This window comes from Penicillium coprophilum, assembly GCF_028826855.1.
Source record: "Penicillium coprophilum strain IBT 35676 chromosome Unknown utg000004l_segment0_segment0, whole genome shotgun sequence".
NCBI classification, from domain to species: domain Eukaryota; kingdom Fungi; phylum Ascomycota; class Eurotiomycetes; order Eurotiales; family Aspergillaceae; genus Penicillium; species Penicillium coprophilum.
Genome location: NW_026622723.1, coordinates 6,178,269 through 6,204,526, shown reverse-complemented (window position 1 = coordinate 6,204,526; position 26,258 = coordinate 6,178,269). Strand labels below are relative to the sequence as shown.

Genomic DNA, 26,258 nt, shown 5'->3' with positions numbered 1-26,258 from the left:
AAGGACCGAGGAATAATGAAATGGCGTATGAGTGGCTTTGTGAGTTGTGGACATCAACTGGAGACTTGGAGATTGGACGATGTAAGGGAGATGGGGTTGTCGATCATTACCCCCAAACGGCAACGGATCTATCAGCTTATCGGTCACTCTCCCCGCATTGAATATCACGGCGTGGGGGTGAAGTTGAACATATAGCAACCTGAGACCCTGAAAGCTGCACATTCGATCATTCTTTTCTCTCTAACTTCAAAATGACTGCTGGCATTACTCAACCCCCGTATCCGCTTCACGAGTCCGTTAAAGATCTATTGGACCCGGAGTATGTGGCATTCTATAATGAGCATGTCATCAATAACCAACAGGTGCACCTCCGGCCTGTGGAAGCGTCACGGACGAGTGGTGTCTTGATTCCTGGTGCGGGTCCTATGCTGGACGTGGGCAAGACTCAAGATATTACTGTCCAGCGACGAGCTACCGAGGGCCCAGCAGTGCCTATCCGCTGCTTTACTCCTAAGGGTGAGGCCCCTCCTGGTGGATGGCCAGTAATGCTGTACTTCCATGGTGGTGGCTGGGTGCTAGGTAACATTGACACGGAAAACGTGGTGTGCTCTAACCTCTGTGTACGAGGTAACTGTGTTGTGGTTACAGTTGACTACCGGTAAGTCGGCAAACTTCACTACCTAATCACTCCATGCGTCCAAAATCTTGAGGAATTTCGAGCCTCATTTATATTACCTTCTCCTAGTCTTGCACCCGAAGACCGCTGGCCGGCCGCAGTACACGACTGCTGGGAAGCTCTCCTTTGGCTGATTGCAGATGGTCCCGCTGCACTCTCAGTGGATGTATCCAAACTCGCAACCGGCGGCTCATCCGCCGGCGGCAACCTTGCCGCGATTATGACACATAAGGCGTTGACTCTGTCGCCCCCTGTTCAATTCCAAGCCCAGCTCCTCTCTGTACCTGTGACAGACAACACCGCAACAGTAGAGAACAGCGAGTCATATCGCCGATATGAGCATACCCCCCGCACTCCCCGCACTCAAGATGTACTGGTACCGCGACCACTATGTTCCAAACGAGGCAGACCGAGCCGATCCAGAGTCGAGCCCACTGTTCTGGCAGGGTGATTACTCGAAATTGCCGCCTGCACTGGTGATGGTTGGCGAGTTGGATGTGCTGCGTTCGGAGGGCGAGCAGTATGCGGAGAAGTTGCGGAAGGCTGGTGTTGCTGTTGATTTGCAGGTTATGAAGGGAATGCCGCATCCGTTTTTGGCTATGGATGGGGCGTTGTCTGAGGGCAAAAGGTGTATCACTCTGATGTGTGATGCGCTCCAAACAGCGTTTTGGGCCTGATTGAATGTTTCTTTTCAACATATACCATACCCGATATATCCACGTTGGAAAATCCACTTTTATGGAGAATTTAAGAAGAAAACAAGTAGAGGATCACCATTTGTGTACCATTATCTCCTTCTTTGGATAGCCGAGAGCGTCCTGTCACGTACATGTGCCTCGGGCACCCATTGTGGTCTGAGGCTGGTTGTTCCTTTCCCTTGATGTTCCAAATATAGTCTAGCTCTCCTTATTCCGCTTCGCTTACTTTCCCTTCTACCTTCTCGTCACGGCTTGCCGTGGGTATTTGTGGGTCAATGGAAACTAATATTCGCACTAAGAGCCTGCCTTTGATGCTCCTTGGACGAATACTGATATGCGCTCTGTGGGCTTTGCGGAGCTCTCCGGATACCATAGGTAGTACTCTGACACGAAAATGTGAGAGCGACACTTTGAACATTGAAAGTCTGAGTGCACTCCGAGCTATCTCTTCGTTACTGTATGGCCAACGCGTGTGTATATCTTTGTGGGCAATCAAGCGAAGTATATTTCCTACGCGTAGGTCTGCAACTGAGCACCATCAAAAGTAAGGATTTATACAAGTCGGGCTGATTTGACCCTCCTCATACTGTAAGCTAAGCAAACCACTAAGTAGGTGGACCGGTAGGGCTTTCCAGTGCTTCTAAATCGGCACATCGATGCCTTTTACCTGAACCTGAATATCAACTGCCGACTCGGCCGGCGATTCAATGAGCCGGCCAGCCGTGTCATGCGTCATGTCCCATTCTGCGACTTCGGCGTTAGGGACCTTTTTGAGGCGGTTGCTTTGAACACCGCCACCTAGGTTGACAACTTCCTGTCGCAGTTTGTAGCCCCTCCATTTAGGAATAAGGATTGCCCAAAGATAGTAATAGATGGCGCAGGCAAGAAGACTGGGGACTTTTGTTAGTGGGAATACTCTGCTAGCAGGTTAGAGGGGTTGGTAAAGTTTTATTCACTTACATCCCAATTCCCGTCACAGCATATGTTGCATACCAAAAGCTGACATCACCAGCATACTGACCACCAATAGGCGGATACCAGGGCATGACAAGGAGGTAAAGCTGGACAAGAATGTTAAAGAGAATCACGAAGTTCCACGCCTTGAACTCGGGTTCAGGAAGATTGGCTTTACTTCGGCGCCAGCGAACAACGTAGATCCCAAGCGCCATTGCAAGGTTGAAGACAGCGGAAGGGATAATGGTTAAATCGTTGACTATTTAGCATTAGCATTGCAACGATAGCCGCCCCATTTCTGACGGGGAAAAAGAAGTGGAATCATACTGAAAGTGAAAGCATCTCCAGCAGGAACGGCTAGGATCATCAACGAGGTCAGAAACCAAATGACGGCGTACGGGCCTAGCGTTGTGCCAAAAGGCTTAGTCGAGACCCAAAATGTTGTCCAAGGTAGAACTCCCTGCCGCCCGCATTCTCTAATCCGTCGAGATAAACCAATTATCACGGCGATCATGTTACCGAAGGAAGCCAAAGCTATAAGAAAATTGAGGCCACGGACGGCACCGCTGTTGCCGAAGACCTTCTCAAAGAACAGACTTGCAGTCGTTAGATCAGAGGACTCTATCTCGCTCTTGGGAACTGTGAAACCATTTGCAATTAGCGTGAGACTCTAGCCTGTGGCGTGCTATCGGCAACTAACCGGCAGCAAAGAATGCAATGTTTGCGAACATGTATAATACATAAACTGTGGTAAGAGCAGCAGTGGCGTAAATCTTAAGTGACCTGACGGGATTCTATCAAAACAAGTATCAGTTTCAGCCGCGCATATTGGAATCTTCGAGTCACCATACCTTGACCTCGTTCGCGACATTGAAAGCGTTATTATAACCGCCATATGAGAAAATAATTCGGTATAAGGCAGTAGTAAATCCGTATGCAGAAGCTGTAGAACTACCTGACCACGCGTCGTGAAAATTGGCAGTGGGGTTCTCAACCTTGGTATTGCCCCCTAAAACAACAAAGCCAGTGACGATAACAAAGAGAAGAGTGCAAATCTTGACAATCCCAACAGCGTTTGAGAACCAATATGCGAATTTCGTGTTGAACACCAGCGCTGCGGGTTGTCAGCGTCATGCACATTTCATTTGACAGAGAGCTCAAGAAGCGAGAACAACTTACTCAAGGTAGCAAGGCTATAACAGGCTAGAGCAGTGCCTTTGACTTGCCAGTCAGTGCCTTCGTGTCCGGAGATAGCAATAAGATACTTGGCCATGACTGTTGTGGTTTGTTAGTTAAGCACTAAGGACAGATTGGATGCGGAACATCCTCACCTGTAGCATTGGCACTTCCAAACGAAAGAATGACACTCTGGACCGCAAAAGTGGTTGCAAAAAGCCATTTTGGCCTAGGGTACGCTTGTTCGAGGAAAACGACTTCTGAACCAGATCGACTCGGGAAGTATGCCGTAAACTCCAGATACACGGCTCCAGACGTGAGACACATCTAAGATGAGCAAGATGATTAGTGATTGTTGTTTTCTGGTCATCGAGAAGACATACCAAGTAGCCCAGAGTCCAAAAGACAAGACTGGCGCCGACCGAGCCTGTACCGGATAGGATCGATGATGCTTCGTCATATTAGCTGGCATGTCGAGCTATGCTATATTGCACTCACGTGTGGAGTATATACCCGCGCCGATCATCATTGTGATGTTCAGCAAGGTAATTGTGACCGGGCCGACAGAGTATCCCAACGGCGAGTTGCTCTCAACCGGAGCGCCAGACGCGTCTTGGTACGTTGGTGCCGCATTATTTCCTCCTGTCTCGCCGACATACTTCCCGCCAACAGTTGAGACTTGCTCCCCATGGCTTTCGACCGCAGCGCTGAACGCGGCAGGACGCTTGCTCAAAGATCGGCGCCAACCCATTGGGAGTAATTGCCAAGACCTCTAACAAGGTAGGTCGGTTTCAAGAGATTCTTCAGTAAAGAAAAAAGGGAAAGTGAATAGTGTCAACGCTCCTGTTCTTTGATAATGATTTTTATGGGTTCTTGCTGAAGAGATAGGTTACAACGTGCGCCGCATGGGCTATCTATATAACGGCACCGAACTTTTGACCTTCCTTGTCTCCTTTCCGCATGTTTTGTCCAATCCAATGATTAGAATTGGGTTGACATACGAGAGACTTTCGTTTGTGGAGAAGAACGATTTCAACATCGGAGCGGCGAATGTTACCACCTAGCAGGGGGTCGAATGGAAGGCTGACCAGATGAATTCTGACCTTAACGAGAAAACTCAAAGAGAATTCGTCATCCGGCGTCCAGATTCCCATATAATATCCTAGACAAGAGCACATAAGCTGCGACTGTTATGCATTGCAAGTGGGGAAAGTATCGCTCAATGATCAGGTCTTCCAGGGTATCTGGTATGAAGTGTCCCATTGCCAATATATTCAATCCAAGATGCATCAATACATCTGTATCAGTAGATAGTTCTTCAAGCGATTATCTGCATAAGAAGACAAATTAAGTAGGGATGCTTATGGCGGGATTATTTGTTGTGGGTAGAGTATATGCAGCACGTTATAGCTAGCTAAATGGCGAAAGGAAAAAGGCTCGCTGCAGCTGATGGCAGACGTACTTGTATATGCGCCAGGTTGGTTTCGCCGAAATTATACCATTTCGCGCGATTATGGTGTTGTATTGGAGATTTTGGGTGCTTAGTCTGCTATCTATCACGTCATGTGTTGCGATGAGTGTTAGCGACGTCTTCAACATATTACTAGACCTAACCGCGCTCCGTTCGGACATGTGTGGAGCGGAACGCGGCACAATATACGGAGCACCCCCAAAGGATTCTGAATGCACCAATCAGAGGGCTAGAATGAATCTAGATAGATTTCGGGATTTGGCTGACCCTTACACGGCCCCCAATTGGAGTTCGCGTACGGAGCACTTGGCAATCAATTCTCATTCGTGTACTCCGTATAATTGTGCGGAAGGTCCCTTTCTGGGTATCAGCACAGGAAGTCTCAGAGTATCCCACGGAGTGCACGGGGTGAATATGGGGAAAGGAAGGGAGGGAAGGAAAGGAAGAGAAGGTAGGAGAGAAAACCGCGGCTGCTATCGCCAGCCCTAGAGGGACCTTGCATACCTCAGGACAGCAAATTTTTCGGTTCTATTGTAGAATCGTGTGCCTTGAGGAAGATAACTAGGGAATATTGAGTTGGGCTCTTAAGAACAATTGTGATGGTGCAGTTCGAGAGGAGAGAAGAAGGGAGATACGCTATCTATCCCAAGTATGGCGTGATGGCCTATAACGCCAAAACAATATAAAATAACTTACTTGATCAATTTGTGCTTTCTGAGAATTCATTCAAGACTTGAGTCGACGCTACGCGCCTCTTTCAAGCGACAGGCTATAGCTGCTAGCACGTATGGATTTGGCCTACAAGGCCGAGCCTACGGGCACGGAGATTCCATCACCTAAGAATGAGAAAGCCATTGATACCAAATACGCCGATGAAACTCTGCGCATTCTCGAGCTCCATGGTGACTCGGTTGGTCCATTGACAATCGAGAAGGAGAACAAGCTGAGACGCAAACTATACTGGCATGTCTTCGGGCTACTCTCCGCTATTAACCTACTACTATTTGTGAGCTCGCAATCCGGACGTTTTGTACGCAAATTCTAATCTCTCTAGATTGATAAATCCACTCTGGGATACGCCGCTATCCTTGGTCTGTTTGAAGAGACTGGCATTAGCAAGGCTGAATACAACAATCTTGGAACTTTCTTTTATGTCGGTACGTGGCAGTATCATTGCGTCGGTTATCCCTTCACTAACATTCCCATAGGGTATATTGTTGCACAATGGCCGGGACATTATGCTATGCAAAAGCTCCCATTTGGCAAATTTGTCGCCGCTCTGGTCTTCATGTGGGGTGTCGTCCTACTACTTCATTGCGTTGCCACAACCTATGCCGCTCTTGTGGTTCTGCGACTAGCACTCGGTGCGGCTGAATCTGTCGTTGTACCTGCAATGGAAGTCACAATCGGAATGTTCTTTAATCGCTACGAACAGTCCTTTCTCCAACCCTTCCTCTGGTTAACGTCGGCAGCCGCCCCCATATGTGCTGCCTTTATCTCCTACGGTTTGCTTTGGAGTCATAGTGCCGTCTTACCTTGGAAACTTTTCATGATTATTACGGGCGGTGTCTCTGTACTTCTCTCTGTTCTTGTTTGGTTTCGGTATCCGAACAACCCTGCCGAGGCTAAGTTCCTCTCACTGGAGGAGAAAATCCACACGATCAGACGAGTACACGAGTCGAGTCAAAGCTCTATTGAGCAGAAGCAGTTTAAAAAGAGCCAATTTACAGAGACATTACGTGACCCCGTTTCATGGTTATTTGCTCTACAGGCATTCACTCTAATGATGTCAAACAATCTCACCTACGGGCAGCAAAATCTCATCACCAAGGCTCTTGGAGTGGACAGTTTGGGTTCGACCCTTGTGGCAGCGGCCGGCGGTGGGTTCGGTGTCCTCGTGTGTATTGCCGGGGCTTATGCCCTGCGGTGGTGGCCTTCGAATCTTGCACTCCACGGACTCTTCTGGTGTATTCCAGCAGTTGCAGGTGGGATTGGAATGGTTGCGATTGACTGGGATCAAAAGTTAGGGATGCTTGCTTGTCTGCTGCTGGCTGGTCACACTTTCGGCAATACCTACATTATCGCGTTGGGCTGGGCCACATCATCTGCAGCCGGTTACACCAAGAAGCTGACCCGAAACGTCATGTTCATGGCTGGTTATTCCATTGCGAATATTTGTTCGCCACAGATATGGGTGCCTAAGGATGGACCTCGATATTACGGTGCCTGGATATCTATGATAGTGGTCAGCTGGGTGGGGACACCATTGATCCTTTTCATTATACAGTTCCTGTTGAAACGCAGGAACTCTGAAAGAAAGGCCTGGGCTGCGTCCTTGACCTCTGAAGAGAGAAAGGCACACGAATTGGGAGTGGTCGAGGAGCTTGATGAAAATGGAACTATGATACGCAGGCACGTTGAAATCGCCATGTTGGATATGACTGATATGGAGAACAAATTCTTCATATATCCTATTTGAATGACACGGGGTATGAGGAAATTGGCGTCATCGAACACCGGGTCTCCAAATAAATTAGGGCCAGTGAAATAGATACAAACAAAAGTTACCCTCAGAATGTCGAAGTGCACGCTTCACCGCGGAAATTAATCGATTCTAGATAAATACCCTGATGAGCTAAGGCGATAACACCCAAGCAGTGAGCCACGCGTAGTATCAGTCTTGTGTTTGGCGGCAAGTAACCCGCCCACAGCCCATCGGCAGATTAACTAACCATTCATCTGCTTCTTTCAGATTCCGCTTGTCAGAGATAAAGTTCAGCTTCACATCTCCCGTGGGGTATTGAAGCCCTTGTGCCCACTCTTTTGTCCGCTTGTCAAGTCAGAACTTCGGCTTGAATCTAAACAAGACGTCCTCAGCCATCCGTGTATCGAGTATAAGCTCAGCTTTCATGATGGCTGTTTCCAGGAGCACTGCATATCTAGGCTCGTGGAGCTCATGAGGAGTCGGCTCGGAGAGAACAGCATTGATCATAAGCCTTTGGAATATTTCGTAAAAGCGCCAACATATCATGAAGAAAAAACGCTTCCCCGACTGAGATGATGATTGTATCACCATATCATAGAGATTGCCCATGCGAAGTCCCCCGGAACCTTCTAACAAAAAATGCCACCGGCGCAGGCGGACATCATCATTACACGAAGTTCCACGGTCCACTCAAGCGAATGATATTGCCGATCGCTGCTGTACTTGCATTCGTCACCAAGTAGCGTTAGGCCGCATGTACACTTCGCTGCGGTCTAGAAATTTTCGCATGCCGTCGGCCCCAAAAAACGTCCTACAGGATTCAAGATTATCGGTGGGAAACCAGTATGCAAAATTGGCTATTAGGAATGGATTCTGCCGTGGGATAAGTGTACCCCCCGATGGATTTGCACCCATCGGTTGACAAAATAGGGCTTGTTGGATTGCGAGAGAATTCTGAATACAATGACACCACTGCCGAGAGACCCGCTGTGCTAGGAAAAGCGTCTGCTCATCTAACAGCAACACTATACCTTCAAAAGCTCCGTTGGGAAGTTTTCAAGGCCCATTGTGGAACAATTCGCTGTTAATTTCGATGAGGTATTACAAAAGATTGGTTCGAGTATTGAGTAATGCTGTGGACAAAGGTGAGCTTTGTCGTGTCCGATGCGCGTATCAAGGCGCTAGACCTAACATGCCAAGGCTAACTTGAAAAGGCACTCACAGGCCCTTCACAATTCAGCTGCCCAGGTGGTAAAGCCTGCTGAGGTGATGGGATTATTTTATCCTACTATTGTGGCCTTCAAGGCTGAGCGAATAAAACACTCGAGGGCCGTTAGACTAGATACCCAGGGAGCTACAGAAAAACAAAGCTATAGACCTAGAGCAATGTATGAACTGAATAATTTATTGTGGATTATGCAATGCTTAGAGAAGAAGCATCAACCAATCAGGATATAGAAATATAGTAACAGACCAATTGGCTACATGGCTATTCATAGATGGAGGGAGGCTTCATCGTTTGAGGCAAGGTGAATACGATCCAGTTCCACCGTGATCTCGAGTATATCATTTGACAATTGGTGGGTGACCAAAACTATTGTACTGTCAGAAAATGTGGTCTGTCACACAAGACTGTGAAGAGCTTGGAGTTTGGATCTTACTGAAAGAGTGGAGTAGCACGTAGTCAACATCGTCAGTTGAATGAGATATTATTCGTTCTTGGCGGAAGTGATAGATTTGTCCCAGAAGCTCATCTTCTATAGTGTCTATATTTGTTAAAATTCCTCTACAGGGCATCTCCTGCCCCATTGATGAAGTAATTACTGGTTTCAGAGTCAGCAATTAGAAAATCTTAACTTGGTTTGAATTCTTTGGACTTACCAGCTAGCAGATGGGAGATATAAGTAGAAAGCTGCTGCCTCACAGCAGCAGTGTACCCGAGAAGAGAACATTGACTTTCCGATAGCCCCGGAGTGTTGACTAGAATCAGATCCAAAGAATAGAAATTGTCTACAATGCTCCTTGTCCGACGGATGATATTACCGTATGCAGCATCTGGGAAAGGCCTTTTGAACTCGAATTCAGATCGCGCTGACATCCGGAGACGCTCGAGTTGAGAAAAAAGGCGCTCAATCTCAACTTTGTCCTGGGAATTCATGAAGCGACCAGCTGTGTTTGCTTCTGCTAGCGCTGTAGTGCTCAAGGGATCCGATTCCCAAACAAACTGCAGCCTGAGCCATAGCAGATGCAATGTATTATTCAGCTTTGTCCACGCACGAATAGGCCATATGCCCCGTGTGATGATGATACCCCAGATACAACCCGAGGTGACAGAGATGACTCTATGAAGCACGATTTCGGTAATATTGAGATGCTCTCCATTGCGATCTTGGCTGTCGCTCTCGGTTTGTGAGAAAGAGTAAGCATACAGCACGGAGAGGTTGTAGGTCAGTAAGATGAAACGGCCCATGGGGCCCTGGCCTTTCACGGTGATCATATAAAACGGACCGAGGGCCATGATAAAGCCCAAGAGTGCGAGACCGAACGCATTTTCACCGACAAGGTACCACGCAGCTATCGAACAAAGGGCCCCAAGACATGTACCGATAAAGCGAGCAAAGCCCGTAGTGTTCGATGCACCAATAGTCATTGAACATACTAGCATGTACGAGAGAAGGCCCCATTCTCCTCTCCAAAATAGATAAGAGGGTCTCGTCAAGGATATAAAAGCGGGTAAAGCATAAATCGCTGCTCCTATTCCAACCTTGAGGGCGAATTTGACCTCGTCCGCACGGAAGAAACCAAGATATCTCCAACGGTAAGAGCGGGCTCTGCTATACGGAGGTTCCTCTGGATGTTGAAGCCGATAGTGATCGGAATGAACCACACCCGTCAAAATGGTACTGCTGGATTCGCTGTGGGCATAGTTTGATGTAGATGCTGGCGGAAGGCATATCAGCTTTATGACGACCATATGCCTTTTGGGGATGTAAACTCACTTTCATTCAACTGAAACGTTTCGTCCCTGTGTTCGTGTCCAGCTTGCCGCCAGGATTCCAAAATCCAAGCCCAGGACCTGTTATTCGGTCTTTCATTATTCGCGACTTGCATTTCCTCCAGGGCTAATAGAAAACGCTGCATCTGTTCAGCGAGTTCGAGAAGAGATGCCGAATAGTAATTGCAACTAGCGAATATCTCTTCAAAGCAAGCGTTGTTCTCCTCGCCCAGGGAACTCATGATTTCTTTGCGGGAAAACGAATGCAAGGCGGAGATTCTAGCTTCTCGGTATGACTTGATTGCCTCGTCAATCCGAGAGCGCGCTCCGCCATCCACGAATATCATGTAATCGGGGGCATGTCCAAAGGAAACTTCTTGGGAGATAACTCTCAGAGTAGAAACCAGTTGATTCTTTCAAGTATTAGAATCCACGACTCCAAGAATTTGCTGTGGCTTATTGGCTCTTACCATAGATGCCTCAAGTTGAAACTTGAACTTTTCAAAAACTTTGGCCTCCGAATTGCTCAAACGAGTATCTCTTCCCAATAATTTGGACTCCAAAGCTACCGCGCCGCGCAGAGCGCCTAGGCGACGAGTGATTTCCTGCATGAGATGTACAAGGCGTTTTGCAACTGAATACTCTCGCTGAGTCCCTGCGACATAATGCTCAAACTTCGACTCGGCCAGTTGAGTTTTCATTTCGCCAAATGCTTTGTCGTGCTGCGCAGATAGCTTAGCAAATGGTGCTTGCTGCAGCTCCTGGATAGACCCGCTCAAAAAGTTCTCAGTGATAGTCATTAGTATTAACATCGCAGTATTTGTTAAATTTGACAAATTTCCTCGGAATTTCTTGCGCGCAGACGAAGGTAGTATCGAGAGCGATACAGCCGCCGCTATCCCGACGCCCAAAAGAACCATCCTCAGGACCTGAGATATCATGTCGAAAGAAAGAGCACCTTGCTGCACTGCACCTTCTTTCATAATGACAAGGATTGAAGCCAGCGAAGCCAAAGAGCAGGCAATATTGACTAGGGGATCATCCATCTTTTGCTTGAACCATCCAATGCACCCAAACCCACCGGCAACAAAGACTACCAGCACCACCGCATGACCCAATTTAATCATATCGTACTTCTCATGGAAGAGAATGGTAATCCACATGCTCGATAGTGATAAGAGCGCCGCAAAGATAAACGCGACCAGTGCACATATTAGTGCTTTGTACATGCTGCCTTGCGATCTCGCTGGATGAAAGTAGACTGTGATCGTAGCCACCATGTGTTTCCCATTTTGGTGACCTAAGATATTCCCAATAATGGGTGTGAAGACTGCTAGAGAGGCGAGGAGATATGCGAGGCTGCACTTGAAGATTCCTACCCCTTGCTCCGAACGAATGAAATCTCGTGTGTCACTCCATATTTTGAGCAATTTCCGAATAATCCACGTTGTAAGCGGCTCCTGATCGAAGACTGCCGGGTGTACTATGAAAGGCTCTTGTTCCTCTCCGTGATCGGCGCTAGAGCGCACAGTGACGTCTTCCTGTGGTTGGGGGCCTGCTATGGTGTTTGTCACACGGGGCTATAGAAGTCAGTACCACCTCGGGTCAAGTAGGATGAATAGATAAATAGGTTAGTACCAACCCAAAAATTTAACAAGGCCCTGGTGGTCATCACTGAAAGTCTGTACAGAGTACATCCTAATACCAAGAGAGTGGAACCTCCATCTGGGCTCTCCACATTTGATAGGGATATAGGCTACCGCCTTATTATTGCCGGTGACGTCACTACTGTTTTTTTTTTGTCTCTCAACTCAACCGGGGCATTTGCGCACTCTGAACCACTACATCAAACAAGATATTCAAGAATCAATAGGACTATGTACTGTTAGTCCAGTCGTTTAGGCTATAGCTCGTTCCCCTGACATCTTCTCAACATTGACATTTCAATCGCCAGACCAGGACCAAACGAGGTAGCAACAACATGCCCCTTTTTGCTTTGTGAACGAAGCCGATCCAAAACAATCAAGACAGAAGCGCTGGACGAGTTTCCCCGTGTACGATATATCTCTCGACTGACCTGCAGTTGATCTTCAGATAATTGCAAGACTTGAGCTACGCCATCTATGATTGCCCGTCCTCCAGGATGCAAAGCCCAGTCGAAATCGTGAATCCCTAGCGGTCTCGGTAGTTTCCTGCCTACTCTGGATTGGGACGCTATCTGTTCCTCATACGAGGAAAGAAGTTTGTCAAACATTGGTCCGATCGCATGTTTGGTATATTTGGGAATATCTCGATCAAGTGTAGCTTGATACCCTAAATACATATGCAACCGAAGGTCGGTGCAGCTAATTAGTCTGGGGTATTTTCTGTAAGAGTGTATGAAGAAAGACAGACCATCTATATCCGCGTAAAATGTCATATGCTCAGCGGTCTCTGGGATCAAGTCATGACCCCATTGCAGAAGCTCATACTTAGGAGTAACTTGCTTGTCCTGGGCCACAGCGTACTCATTGCAAAGGACAAAAGCGGCCGCAGCATCAGAGAACAAGGCCGCTGCAACATTGACTTGATCAGAATTTGGAGAAATATCTGCCGAAGACAGATATCGTCGCACATTGGGCGTACACAGCTCACAGGCGAAGGCCAAAATGCGGGCCGGTTTCCGTCTAAGACTGGCCCCGCCGGCTATCTGCGCTGCGGCCCGCATTATGGACAGTCCACCCGCGCACCCGACGCCGTGAAGAAGCATACGATCGACATTGGGTTGAAGATTCAGTTTTTGCGCTACTAGAAAATCATACCCCGGGTTACCTTGGTTGGTACAGGTAACCCCGATTGTATGGGTGATCTGTTGAGGAGTTATATGTGCATCATCGAGAGCCTTCTCACACGCTTCAACGGCGAGGTCAACCCCGGCTTGGCGGAAAAACTGATCAATTTCACTGATTGAGGGTGCATGCACCTGCGTTGCAAATCCTACTTCGTACGGTCGGATCGCAGATCTGGTCTCGATACCCGTTGAGCGGTTGACCTGGAGCAGCTTTCTCATTCTGAATACAAAAATTAGACGATTTTGCGGAGCAGTCCAAGTGGAACAGCTTACCCTGGACGGCTGACATCGTGAAAGCGCGCTGCTAATTTCTCGAGGTCATCGGGCCCCAGCAAATAGGGAGGATATTGTGATCCTAGTCCGGTAATGTACAAGGCTGGGGCTAGTGGATTGGAGTGCATGGTAGTCCCCTACTTGACCTCGGATAGTCGCCCGTACGCGGTGAAGAGTTTGCTTCTCAAAGGATAGGGCAACTGAAGGACAAGAGCAAAATGTGAAAGTGAAGGGCAAATTAGATCCACGCTAGCATGAGCCGGTTTCTGTGGGATTTTGCTGTTTTAGTGAAAGTGTATAACTTATTTCTCCGATCTCACTCCGACCAGCACACTCGCAAATAACCGTAAATAATAGCAGGCCTCAATGTCCTGCAGAGCCTAAGAACATCAAACAGATCGCTCGGAAACCAGGTAACGGAGCTATAGGATAGTCAAAAGCGATCATTTGAGTGTCAATATTGCCGATCGTCATGATTTGTATGTAAACTTGTACGGCTCGCAGAAAGAATTTCAGACGGGGAGTGATCAAGTCAATGTTCATTGTGTTAAACCAGTACCCCAGACTGGATAGCTATAGAAGAGGAACGGATTTACCGAGTTCCATAATCGAAAAACCACTTCTCTTCGCATCATTCAAACTCTGGAGTGCCACGTCAGGAATTGTCGGGACCGAATCCATACGCACAAAAAGGCTCAGTTTGTCCAAACGGGGCAGCGTTGTGACCCGAGCATCTGAAATACCGTCAATTAAATGAGTGATACACTTCAGATGATCATCGCTGAATGTGTTGAGATACAAGCTGACCGCTTCAATAGATGTCGGCAACATATCCGTCAGTTTGGGCCAGGCTGGACTGCCACCAACTGACTCAAATTCACCCCATTCCACGTCTATCATTGACGGATCATATGGGGGACTGCACAACATGTCGATGTCCAATTCAAGCTCAGCCAATTTCTGAAAATGAGTCATATCAACCAATGTGGCTCCTTTGTTGCCCCAACAAGTGGATATCGTCACAGACAATTTCTTGAGAGTCTTCGCACAGACATTCTGCACAACATCCAAAAATGCAGCGACATTCCAGTTGTGGCCGCAGCCATGCCACTTTGTTTCGTGAGAAAATTCAAATATCTCGAGGTTTGGAATTCGCGAGAGTAGTTGTGATAACTCATGCGGGCCGGCAATACTCGCGTCTATGCTCAATTTCCGCAACTTTGTGCTATAGCATTCGACTAATGGGTCAAAGGCCATTCCAGTATACCCATCATCATTAAAAATGCAGCTGCACAAGGAAACATCGGATACGGAATTGATAGCTAGAAATGGCACAAAGGGGGTCAATGGAGACCTCTCTTCATAGCCGTAGTCACGAGCCGGTTCTACAACGGAGAGCATTGACAAAGGCGCATCAGGAAATTCCTCAACGTGATTCGCCCGATGCATAATCTGCTCGAGGACTGGCCACAGACGTTCGTTGGTCAAATTGCTATGATCAAAAGGATGTAGTTCATCCCAACGTGGGTGTAATGCCACCTTTCGCACTTGAGATAGCAATGTCAAGAGAAAGACATCTGCATAGACTGTGGACCATCGTATTCCTTCGATCCAATCAACATGATTCCCTTTGAAGGCTTCGAGGAAGGGCGACATGAGCACCAAGTTCTTCAGAGTCTCAGGCACCTCGGCCTCCAGAGAGTTTGATACCTCTTCATCTTCCTCCTCATCTCCAGGCTCCCTGAGGTCAATGGATTGTATGTATTGTGCCACGGAGTGATCCCGAGCGATTTCTTCTAATAACCCTCGCGTGGTCATGATGCGGATGCCTGTTTTTTGGGTCATTTCATCCCAAGATTCGCCTGAGTCAGATCCCATTGCCCCTTCTGAGCTTTCCTCACTCTTTCGCGAAAATTTAAAGTGACGAAAACGTTTCCTTCGTGTAGTATACTGCGCTCGGAAAGGGGTGCTTGCTGCCAACATATCTTTACAAGATAAGGCTGTGGCTTCGAAATCCGCTGGAATCGTTTCTTCTATGATTTGCCCCAGAAGCTCCAAGGGCAGATTCAATAGCGACGGCATCGTATCGATCCTGCTGAACCTGTTGAAGATGATGATTGTGTATATGGTTCAGATGAACACCGGAAGGAAAGTCGAGTTGGTCGCTGGGATAGTGTTTAACATGGAAGATACAGAAAAATACCACTAGGCCACAATAACCTTGGTTGTAGCCTAGACGGGCCCCAGTTTGACAAACGTTGAAATATGATTGGCTCTGACAGCTCCATCTAGGTCCATCCCCAATACAGCCCAATACATTGTAAAAGAAAAATAACCTGCCCTCACTGCTAGGCAGCAATTAGAGAACGAATCCAGAATCCGAGATATCAAAAATTCCATTGGTTCAGACTACTCCTGATCTTCTTCCTATTGAAATATCTCACGAATCCAATGTTCTGAACCCTGCGATAGAGAATGTCATGCACAGTTTCAATTCATGCTCAAGTTCAATCATAAAGTAAGCGTGTATGGGTAAATGTTGAATAGTGACATCTCAGATCAATCCCATCATGAACACCCTACATGGCAAGAGCAAAGCGGGAGAAGCCGATCGATCCGACAACGCCCATCGATACACTAGCAGTTGTAACAGTGGGACCACCAGTTGTGCAGAGACAAAGAGGAAATTGACTTGGAGCTGACTGGGAGAAGTACCCAATGTACTATAGGGATGAGTTAGGAACTATGTCCTGGTGGAAGCAAGGTACTAGTGGAAGCAAAGTGGAAGCACAGTCAGATACACCGGCAGTAGTAGCTCCCGAGGTTTCAGAAGAGGAAGTAGTGCCCATGGCAACGGTCACCAAAGAACCAAGGTCGAGATACTCTTCTTCGGCCCACCAGCCTCAGTAACAAATGACAAATGCATTCTTAGTATAAAGAATGATGGTGAAGAGGTATAGGTGGCGATGGCGCCTGCCCTTGCTGGCGATTTGTATCGAATGTAGTAGAGTGGGCAATTTTCAAGTGAAACATGTGAGACTACGAACTTTTGTATTGAACACTAGAGTCGTCCCGCAGCCTACCTAGACATAATATGTATCTAGAATCAGGGGCATTTTGTCGTTGGATATCGTGTGGGGTCAGTATAGATGGGATCAACCATATTTACGACTACATCTACCTCCAGGGAGAGTTCGGTAGTTTGACTGAACGCAGTACTAGCCTTTCGAAATGTTTTACGCAACAAACGCAAACATCACTCCACTCTGTTGTATACCTTTTACTCAACCTCTTGGTTATGGATCCTTCATACTATTTAATCATGGCCGACCACAACACATATCTGAAGTACAAACGGGATGAGAGACAACTCGTCTACTGGATCATTCATGCATCTGCTCATATCACCAAGAGTTTTCCGTCAAGCCTCACAGAGGGTTCAACCCCTACCGGAGCGATCTCCCTGTCAACCCTCAAGTCACTCTCGGGACTCATCGCGAAGCATATCGACCCGATCCCGACAGTCATTTTTCGTCTATTTGCGTCAGTAATCGACGCTCGAAGAAAGACACAATGATTTTATCTTCAAAGCACGGCTTCCGATCCAGATCCAGAGATTCAAAAGAGCAACGTCTCACATCAAAACTGGATAGAAGGACTATCGGAGGTGAACTGGCGCCGAGCCTTTACCATTAATTGGCTCTACGACCTGGTTAATGTTTCTACATCGATTGTTGTTCAACGTCGCACGCGGGGACAGAGAATTCAGCTCGAGACGGTTGACTGGTCCAGACTCGGCCCCTGGAATGAACATCGATGGTTGTTCGGCCTTCATGATTTTGCTGGTGGCATCACACACCTCGCAGTACAAAAGCCTGGGACCGAAATTAAGTCAAAGATCCTTCCACACCATGTATTCGAACTGCAGTGTATCGTGGAGTCTCTCACAGTCTCTCGTGGTTGGTCAATCAGTGTTTTTACCGGCCGTGTCTTAACGCCAGCTGCTAGGGGCTTTCGAGTCCGAAGAGATGTTGATATTTTCATGGATCGCTATAATAAAAGATTCGGGAAGGGGTTCTGCAGCTCTGTGGACGTTCTTTCTCAATTGTTGGACGGTGATGCTTTGCTCCACAGAGACCCTACTTGGAACAAGACACTCAAAGACTTTATGATTGAATTTCGTACGGACTTGAACAACTGGCTTGGAGGGACCAAATATATGCATGACTTGACGGGTATCCCGCCATCACGTTTCTCAAACACCAATAGCAAGGTCTGTGAGAATACTGTCCATTACTTTGTGGCGCCGGGCTTGTAAAAGCACTGCAGCTGACATATGGCATGGCTATGCGTGTTTGGGATTCCGTCCCTGAGCCTATGTGCGTCCTTCATCTACACAACATGCTGGTGCAGAAAGGCCTTCTCTCATAGCCTGTAGGACTGTAGTGTTCAGTTGCGGCATTATTTCAGAATACCTTCTTTGTGGGCGGAAAGGTGCCAACCTCTCATTTTGTGGAGGCTCTCGAGGGTCTAGTTGGTGGACAGCGCTCTCGTCACGAGATCTTTCGACGACGAGTAATCTCTCAGAGAGGAGAACAGAGAAGGCAATTCATCCGAGACACAACGGAGCTGCATAATCTGTTAGATCCGAGTTTCAATCGATCTTACACGGGGAGATCGTTATTGCAGGTCTTTCACCGCGCAAACTGGAACTCAGCTCTAATCTCCGATGAAGAGATCCCCATCCACACAGGATTAGCGTTTATGCAAATTGCTGAGACCAAGTGAACCGGGGACCGCGCGACCGAAAAGGTTATTTTGGCCGAGACTGATCTCGTTAAACGTGCAAGATCTCATGGATCGAGTGATGAAGCGATAATTGCAATCATATTTAAGTTGTCCTCTATGTCAAATCACCCTCATGTTGCCGAATTGATAAAGAATACTCAGCCATCTGTACCAGAAGGCTACACAGTTGGAAGTCTAGGCAATGGTCATGCCGGAGGCATGTTTGATATTACAGCATACTTCAACTTACCCGTGGATTCAGGCTCGGCTTCATAAGCGACATTTGTGGTGAGCACGGGGTGCCGTTATCCAGTCTGAATTACATAATTGTACTGGCACGCTGCTATATGTTTTTCACTCAGATCGAAACCAATTTCAGGAAGTGCAGAAATCCAACGTGGGTGCGAGCTACGGAGGAAACTCCAAATTGACGGAACAAAAACGGTTAGCACTCACTGTGCTTGCGCTAGCAGATTCGGATCCCGAATGTCTCCAGATTATGGCGGATGCGTTTCAGGAGACAAAAGGCGGCTTCCTACACCATATCTATTGGGACGACCTGATAAATCCTGATGAGGCAACGAAGACTTTCCAGTCTGGCGACAACGGCCCATTTGCCCCAGACTCTTGCGTGGTCATGTAAGATATGGGTGACAGTGGAGGGCGAATTAAGTAGGAGAATCAGTTCAAAGAACAAATGGAAAATTTGACCGCGCTGATATCTCTCAGTGGCCATCTCACTCCCTCACTCTCACATATTTTTCACATCCCATACAATATCAGCACATTGTCGTATCTTCATGGTATATTTAATATGAGTGCCTATAGAGTCGAATGGACAGAATCCCTATATACTCTATAAATTGCGGACAGAACAGAGAGTTGCAAATCTGCAGTGGCACTCCGACAACTGAACTAAGAGTCCCGTCTTTCTGACGGAGTCAAGCGTCATCTCAGGAGCTATTGACGTCCTGTGCAGCGGCATTCAAACATGGCTCACTCGGCAATGTCCTTTTGCTGAACTATAGCAGCCTCCGTAGCCTGTGTATTTCATATTGTGTGCTCCCTCTTTCTTCCTCTTTTCTAACCCCACGGTGTAGCTTTCTAGTAACGAGAGCCGGGAGATGACGAAGAAACCATAGATTGTATTGGCCTGGTCAGCCTCGGGGGGGAGGGAGGAGGAGGGAGGAGGAGGAGGGAGATGGAGTGATAAGAAATATAAACGGCTGAGAAGCTCATATCATATATCATATCCACCTCAGGCAGTAAGGCGGTTTTCTTGTTTGGCCTGTCAAGCTAAATACGTACTTCATTTCGGGGGTGAAGCCTTCTCCTTCCTCCTTCACTTCCTCTCCAGTAGTGTCAGTTTGCACTCGCAGATCGATCGTTCTCTCTGTTCCCCATCTCTTTGCCACTGACAGAAGGCCATCTCAACAACTACCCTTAGAATCTTACAAGAATCAATCATTAGTTTGAGCCAATTCTCGCACGACCCCAGCCAACACGATGCCTCCAGTCGATCATCCAAAGAGGGACAATATGGGCACAGGTTCAGACTTGGGGCTAGGCGCAAATTCAACAGCGCATCCTCAGGGATCCAAGCCCACTGTGCCTCCTGCAGCTCCAAGGACATCCTCATCCACGGCCCCCAAAGCCACGGCCTCCAACCGAACCTCCTCCTCTCCGAGGGACACAGTCAACGCGATGCTCGTCCGATGCAAGGGTGACTACGGCCCCCTATGGCGGACAGTCACCATCCCTTCGAACCACGCTATCTTCAACAATCCTGTCCCGCCAGTGCCAGCTTTGCTCGACTTCCCCATCGTCGTCCACCAGCTCGGCCTCTTTAACACCGGGGTTCCTGGTTGTCTCGATAACCAGTCCATCACATACATTCATATCGACCCGAAGACTGGCTTTGCGCCCCCAGAGTGGCAGAGTAGGGTTGGTTCTGTGATAGTCGCACGCAAAGACAAGAAAGATCTCCCGCTAGAACACTATGAGGCAATCTGGATGTACTGCGATCGCATCCTCGATTACTTTGGAAACGGATGGGGAGCACCCGAGCATTGGTACAACCGACAAGAATTTGAACGGTGGTTCGCGATGTACCGACACAATGAAGTGATAAATGGACGTCGGGAGTGGATCTCAGTACCACCGTTGTACGATGAGTAAACCGACACTCAATTTGTTTGCATGAGAGCGACCGATTGCGGAGGATAGCGGTTGGGGGTAGGATCGAACTATTTTCGGGGTTGCTGCTTTGATATGCCTGGATATGCCTGGTTTAAAGCCGGCAGAGAATTGCTGACAGAGACCTTGACAAGTCGATTTCCCAAGTTTTTAAATTCTTTTTGGGAATTAGTTGCAAACACAAAGCTCTTCGTAGTCATCAGGTGCAAATTAGAAAACCTGTGGGCAAGCCATAGTGATTAGTCCGGTGAACTAGCAACCCAATCTCGAGCCCCAAAGTCATGTCTTCAACATTACGAGCATAATCAGCATATCGCCTCAGAACTTGAAACATCGTCCCTAGTTGGATAATTTCATTTTCCTCAGAGGTCCACCAAACACATTGTGAATCCTGGTTGCTTGGATTGGCGCGATTGGACCTGGATTGAACGAGACTGGCAATATATATATCAGCAGGCTCGGCCAGAATGAAACAAGTTTGACATCACATTGGAGTAGGCCGAGCAAATAGGTAAATGATGGCTGTCTTATGTTGTGCCAAGCTCATCAATTGCAACAGATTTTGAAGAAGGTTCCCGCTTGTTTTAACCTGCTCTGATGTGGGTGGGTTCTGTGTCATTGCTGCACTGGCAATGGATCAGCCCAGGGGGTATATATCCATGTTGAGATGCTTAAGTCTAATAATACTGTATAGCCGCACAATCTAGACAGAGGTATCGTATAGTGTGTATCTTGTTACCGGGAAGAACCTTCCATAGAAGATCTTGCCGATGAGTTCGGCAATTGAGTTCCCACTTGGGTAGGAATTAAGTTCCCACATGAGTACTGATACTGTGTTTCGTGGCTTATGGCTTTTTGTTTTCAAGGTGGAGAGACTCTACGAGAATCCTCTTGAATCAACATGGAAAAGGAACTGGCGAGGTTGTTGCTGTTGCTTTCTTTTTTACTAAACTACTGGGAGTCGAAATTTGGCAGACCGGGAGACCGGCAATAGAGCCGGAAATTGATTTTTTCCAACGCAAATATGAAAGGTTCCTAGCACACACAAATAATCATACTTTTCAATTAAGTTTCAAAAGCGGACGTTCTTGAATTTTATACGCTATGTTCATTGAGATAGGGCTGGACTACGAAGTATTTCGTATAGAGAGGATCTTTTGGATGATCCACATGGATCCGCCAAAATTCCCGCCTATAGAACATGATTAATATACGGCTCTTACACTGGAGGATATTATTAGTGCTGAGGTTTGCCCCTATAGCTATGGCTTCGTAATTTTCTTATTGTCTCGGCTACAGAGTAATCTGTACTTTACAGCAGGGAGACGGTGGCGACTTTTGGAAAATATGGAGTGTGCACTTCCAAGATTTCCTAGTGCGTCAATAATCCTAATAATCAAAACAATAATGATAGGTGAATAATTAGGCAGGATGATGAGTGGCGTCATTGTCGCCTAAAAGCCCCCTATAATGGATATATCTCCGAATGATGTGTACCTTGCAGAAACCGGGAAACCAGGAAAATGCAACGTGGGAGGTTTTGGGGGCCATCGGCTAGAACATATACCCTGCCCAGAGTAACATGGATCTCCATTGGAGTTCGTTCGGGTCCCCAAAAGGGACTAGAGCGCCACTCAATACGAACTAACAGTTGAAGAGGCGATGAAGTGAGACACCAATCTTAAGCTCCGTAAGCGAATATGACATGGATCCGGCCATCTCCGGATCGACAACTGTGATTGGTGTACCTGAGAGATTTTAACTCCACCCTATGGCCCCCGACGGCTTAGCGGAGGTTTATTGTGGTTTAGCTCCGTCGGTTCTGATCGCCCTGATTTCCATTCGATTCTCACACCTCAGACCATATGTTTGGCCCTCTACGCTTCTACTATTTTCTACATCTTATAATGAACTTTTCTTTGCAGTTTGATTCCTATCTGTATTGACGCATCTGACGCTCGGATGAAATGTTGAATCCGTACTCCATACGTGCATCCGACATACAACGGCCGGTGGGCCCCGAGGACGTCCGTGCTCTTGTGCATCAACCACGAGTGGTGATTGGAGCTTGTATATCGAGCTAATTATTTCTGCTCCAGTCATGACCCTGATGCCAATCCGACTAGACTCCATTAGGATCTTTTAGCCTCTTTCATGCGGCTCTTGCAATTTTACTGTGCCAAGATAGGTCGGAATAGACACGGGGCCAACACACACACCCCTCCTCAAAGGCCTGGATGGCTTATGGCTGGGCTGTTTCCTTTTCGGATGTGACTCTTCCACGCCACTGGCTGTATGCCCCGTATTACAAGCCATGCGTTTGGCTTGTGAGTCTGCGGTGGGAAGATCCGTTCATATCGCTTTTACGCCGGGGTTCCGATGAGGTTAGTCTTATGGCCGTTGTGAATAGATGCTGTTTAGATGCTGTTGGCCTCCGGGCCTAGTGAGCAGACTATCAAGCTCCGAATCCACTTGGGGACTCTACGTTGGGTAACCTGCACCGGTGGAGTGATTTTCAAAGTGGCACTGACCTATGAATCGTCGAATCACCCGGATATCACGCAGCTCATTTCCACGCTTTGATAGCTCCATTCTGCATTCTGATTAGTGTGCTCTATGTCGGAGGTCGGCATCTTCCCCAGGGGGCGGCGATGAATGGGCGCTCGATGTATTTCAGTCTCTTTTCCCCCAGGAATTACATTTCCCTTTGACCATCAACACTCTCTCGTTTTGAGCACATTGGGAAACCTCCCAAGCAGATTTTTGTCTGCGTCCTCTCGTTGTTCGCGAGCTAGCCTGTCATTCCTTTTATCGGGTTAATAAGCGAATTTTATATAATTACCACATTCATTTTAAGCCATGATGTTCAAGTCTCTTGCCGCCTTGTCGGCCCTCTCACTCTTTGCATCATCCGCCGTTGCCGTTGATCCCAGCCTGAAGAATAATGTTGCTGTCTACTACGGACAAGGCTACGATCAACCCCGTCTCCAGCATTTCTGTGAACAGACTACGGCGGATATTATCAACATTGGGTTCATCCATGAGTTCCCCAAAAAGGTGGGCGACTACCCTGGTTCCAACTTTGCCAATCAGTGTGATGGTACCTTTTTCGACGGCACAGGACTACTGAAGGGCTGCCACCAAATCTGGCAAGATATCCCCGGCTGCAAGGCTGCCGGCAAGACAGTCCTGCTGTCGATCGGTGGTGGTTCTGCCACAGCCCAGTCTCTCCCTGATGTGGCTACCGCAGAATGGTTTGCGGATTTCCTGTGGTACTCCTTCGGTCCTTATGATCCGTCAGTCTCTTCCTTGGGTTGGACCGCAAATATGAAGGGCAAGCAATACCCTCGCCCGTTCCTTAATGTCGCTGTTGATGGATTCGATTTCGATATCGAGTACAACGGTGGAGTCGGTATGTTTCCCTAATGCTCTACACTCCTAACTGTACCCTCTCTAACACCCACCCCAGGATATGCTGCTATGATCAATCGTCTGCGCCAGCATTACGCCGCCAGCACCCAGCAGAAGTACTACATCTCCGGTGCTCCCCAGTGCCCCATTCCCGATGCTCAGCTCGGCGATGCTATCTCCAAATCGTGGTTTGATTTCATCTGGGTTCAGTGGTACAACACCCAGGGTTGCTCTGCTGCCGACTGGGTCAACAAGACTCCAAAGACCAAATTCAACTTTGATGAATGGGTCGGCGTCATCGAGAAAAGCGCCAACCCCAATGCTAAGCTCTTCATCGGTCTTCCCGCATCGAAGGCTGCGGCTAACCCTGGATTCTACCTGACTCCCGCTGAGGTGAAGCCCCTTGTTCAGACTTACGTGAAGAACAAGCACTTCGGCGGTATCATGCTCTGGGAGGCCACCGCCGGTGACAACAACCTCATCGATGGATCAACATACACTGAGCACATCAAGGATATCTTGTACGATTGCGCTCCTGCTCCTCCCAAGCCCACAACCACTGTCAAGCCTACAACCACTGTCAAGCCCACAACCACTGTCAAGCCCACAACCACTGTCAAGCCTACAACCACCGCCGTCGCCACCACCACGGCCAAATCCTCGACCACGACTGTAGCCACAACCACTGCTTCCAGCTCGACCGCTGCTTCCAGCTCGACCGCTGCTTCCAGCTCGACCGCTGCTTCCAGCTCGACCGCTGCTTCCAGCTCGACCGCTGCTTCCAGCTCAACCGCTGCTTCTAGCTCAACCGCTGCTTCCAGTTCAACCGCTGCCTCTAGCTCGGTGACTTCTAGCCACTCTGTGACCCCCTCATCCGGACACCCCATTCCCCACCCTACCCCTAGCCACAGCCGGAGCTCGCACGGTGGCCATGGCCATGGACACCACACCCACACCCACCACCACTCCCACCACCACTCCCACAGTGTCTCAAGGTCCACTCCTCTAGTCTCGGGCTCTTCCAGCACTCCCGTCCCTTCTGCAACTGAGTCTGGCGCCTCCTCCACTGGCGTCTCCTCCACTGGCGCCTCCTCCACTGGCGCCTCTTCCACCGGAGAAGGTGCTATCCCGACCGGTGTCCCCAGCGATAAGACAACTACTGGAGGCGCCAAGCCTACTGGTATTGAGACCACCACTGGAGGTTCCAAGCCTACCGGCGACGAGACTACTGGAGGCTCCAAGCCCACTGGGGGTGAGACTACTACTGGAGGCTCCAAGCCTACTGGTAGCGACACCACCACTGGAGGCGCTAAGCCCACCGGCGGCGAAACTACCGGAGGTTCCAAGCCCACTGGCACTGACTCTACCACAGCCCCTGCTGGTATCACTGCCAGTCCCTCCGTGCCTGCCTCGTCATCCTCTTTGGCCCCGGGTACCACCACAACTATCATTGTGACCTCCTACATTGATATTTGCCCAACTGGCTTCACCACCATCACTACCACTATCACCAAGACCTATTGCCCTGGTGACGCCACTGCTACTACTACCCCTACTGGCACCGCCGAGATCACCGCCCCTACTTCTGGCCCTGCTACTTCCACTGTCCCCATCCCCGAAGGCTGGACTACGACTGTGACTGTCTGCACCGTGTGCGCCGCTACCCCTACTACCGTGACCCTCACCAAGCCGGCTGCCCCTACTACCACCGGGGTGGTGTCGCAGACCACCGCTCCTTCGGTGCCTGAGGGCTTCACCACTACTGTGACCTACTGCAAGCACTGTGGTCCTACCGGTAGCAGCGTCACCCTTGTGATTCCAGCTCCCTCTGCTACTGCCATTATCCCCGGATCCAGCTCCGCGGTGCCATCTTCTTCCTTCAAGGCCATCCCCAGCGGAGGATTCCACGCTGGCAGACCCTCGTCAAGCCTAGTCTTCCACCCTGTGCCCGCAGCCACCACCACTACCGCCGCCGCAAACGCACCCGCAGAGCCCACCAGCAACCCTGAGGGCGTGTCTCCGGTTTACACCGGTGCCGCCTCGCGGGCCAACGTGGTTGGTCTTGGTGGCGTCCTCGCCGTCGCTCTTTCCATGTTCATGATGCTGTGAAGCTGCCCACTTGTCTGAATAGCATGATCTCATCATCTATGCGATATGATTGATCTCACGATGCTGTTCTCAAGAAGAACTTGTAATTACTAGCGACTGGTTGCCTTTTTCTTTACGATATTGTCTTTATTATATTCTCCTTTATCCGATCTTCAGCCTCTGGAGTGATTCAATACCTCTTGGCCTTTTTTTGTGA

The 26,258-nt window shown here is 48.5% G+C and overlaps 9 protein-coding genes across 9 annotated transcripts; 6 read left to right on the top strand and 3 right to left on the bottom strand.

The window, feature by feature from the left end:
- Window positions 1-251: 251 nt before the first annotated feature.
- Window positions 252-1,353, top strand: N7500_006767 (alpha/beta hydrolase; the record flags this gene model as incomplete). The annotated part of the gene is made up of 3 exons (XM_056677911.1): window positions 252-658; window positions 746-956; window positions 1,045-1,353. 3 exons carry the CDS (start codon window positions 252-254, stop codon window positions 1,351-1,353), a joined length of 927 nt encoding a protein of 308 aa, XP_056532911.1.
- A 661-nt stretch (window positions 1,354-2,014) lies between these two features.
- On the bottom strand, window positions 2,015-4,255 carry N7500_006766 (uncharacterized protein; the record flags this gene model as incomplete). Its single annotated transcript, XM_056677910.1, has 9 exons — window positions 2,015-2,291; window positions 2,335-2,587; window positions 2,656-2,967; window positions 3,029-3,122; window positions 3,180-3,442; window positions 3,508-3,603; window positions 3,660-3,831; window positions 3,888-3,955; window positions 4,003-4,255. 9 exons carry the CDS (start codon window positions 4,253-4,255, stop codon window positions 2,015-2,017), a joined length of 1,788 nt encoding a protein of 595 aa, XP_056532910.1.
- A 1,507-nt stretch (window positions 4,256-5,762) lies between these two features.
- On the top strand, window positions 5,763-7,454 carry N7500_006765 (uncharacterized protein; the record flags this gene model as incomplete). Its single annotated transcript, XM_056677909.1, has 3 exons — window positions 5,763-5,981; window positions 6,030-6,132; window positions 6,184-7,454. The coding sequence occupies 3 exons, from the start codon at window positions 5,763-5,765 to the stop codon at window positions 7,452-7,454; spliced, it is 1,593 nt and encodes a 530-aa protein (XP_056532909.1).
- A 1,792-nt stretch (window positions 7,455-9,246) lies between these two features.
- Window positions 9,247-13,686, bottom strand: N7500_006764 (uncharacterized protein; the record flags this gene model as incomplete). Its single annotated transcript, XM_056677908.1, has 7 exons — window positions 9,247-9,260; window positions 9,342-10,400; window positions 10,460-10,868; window positions 10,926-12,035; window positions 12,533-12,768; window positions 12,850-13,505; window positions 13,559-13,686. 7 exons carry the CDS (start codon window positions 13,684-13,686, stop codon window positions 9,247-9,249), a joined length of 3,612 nt encoding a protein of 1,203 aa, XP_056532908.1.
- Window positions 13,687-14,131: 445 nt separating this feature from the next.
- Window positions 14,132-15,376, bottom strand: N7500_006763 (uncharacterized protein; the record flags this gene model as incomplete). The annotated part of the gene is made up of 1 exon (XM_056677907.1): window positions 14,132-15,376. The coding sequence occupies one exon, from the start codon at window positions 15,374-15,376 to the stop codon at window positions 14,132-14,134; it is 1,245 nt and encodes a 414-aa protein (XP_056532907.1).
- Window positions 15,377-16,880: 1,504 nt separating this feature from the next.
- Window positions 16,881-17,876, top strand: N7500_006762 (uncharacterized protein; the record flags this gene model as incomplete). The annotated part of the gene is made up of 2 exons (XM_056677906.1): window positions 16,881-17,101; window positions 17,150-17,876. 2 exons carry the CDS (start codon window positions 16,881-16,883, stop codon window positions 17,874-17,876), a joined length of 948 nt encoding a protein of 315 aa, XP_056532906.1.
- A 672-nt stretch (window positions 17,877-18,548) lies between these two features.
- Window positions 18,549-18,989, top strand: N7500_006761 (uncharacterized protein; the record flags this gene model as incomplete). Its single annotated transcript, XM_056677905.1, has 2 exons — window positions 18,549-18,567; window positions 18,709-18,989. The coding sequence occupies 2 exons, from the start codon at window positions 18,549-18,551 to the stop codon at window positions 18,987-18,989; spliced, it is 300 nt and encodes a 99-aa protein (XP_056532905.1).
- Window positions 18,990-19,852: 863 nt separating this feature from the next.
- N7500_006760 (uncharacterized protein) lies at window positions 19,853-20,524 on the top strand (the record flags this gene model as incomplete). Its single annotated transcript, XM_056677904.1, has 1 exon — window positions 19,853-20,524. The coding sequence occupies one exon, from the start codon at window positions 19,853-19,855 to the stop codon at window positions 20,522-20,524; it is 672 nt and encodes a 223-aa protein (XP_056532904.1).
- A 2,877-nt stretch (window positions 20,525-23,401) lies between these two features.
- chiA1 (class III chitinase ChiA1) lies at window positions 23,402-26,062 on the top strand (the record flags this gene model as incomplete). The annotated part of the gene is made up of 2 exons (XM_056677903.1): window positions 23,402-23,954; window positions 24,012-26,062. 2 exons carry the CDS (start codon window positions 23,402-23,404, stop codon window positions 26,060-26,062), a joined length of 2,604 nt encoding a protein of 867 aa, XP_056532903.1.
- Window positions 26,063-26,258: the final 196 nt, after the last annotated feature.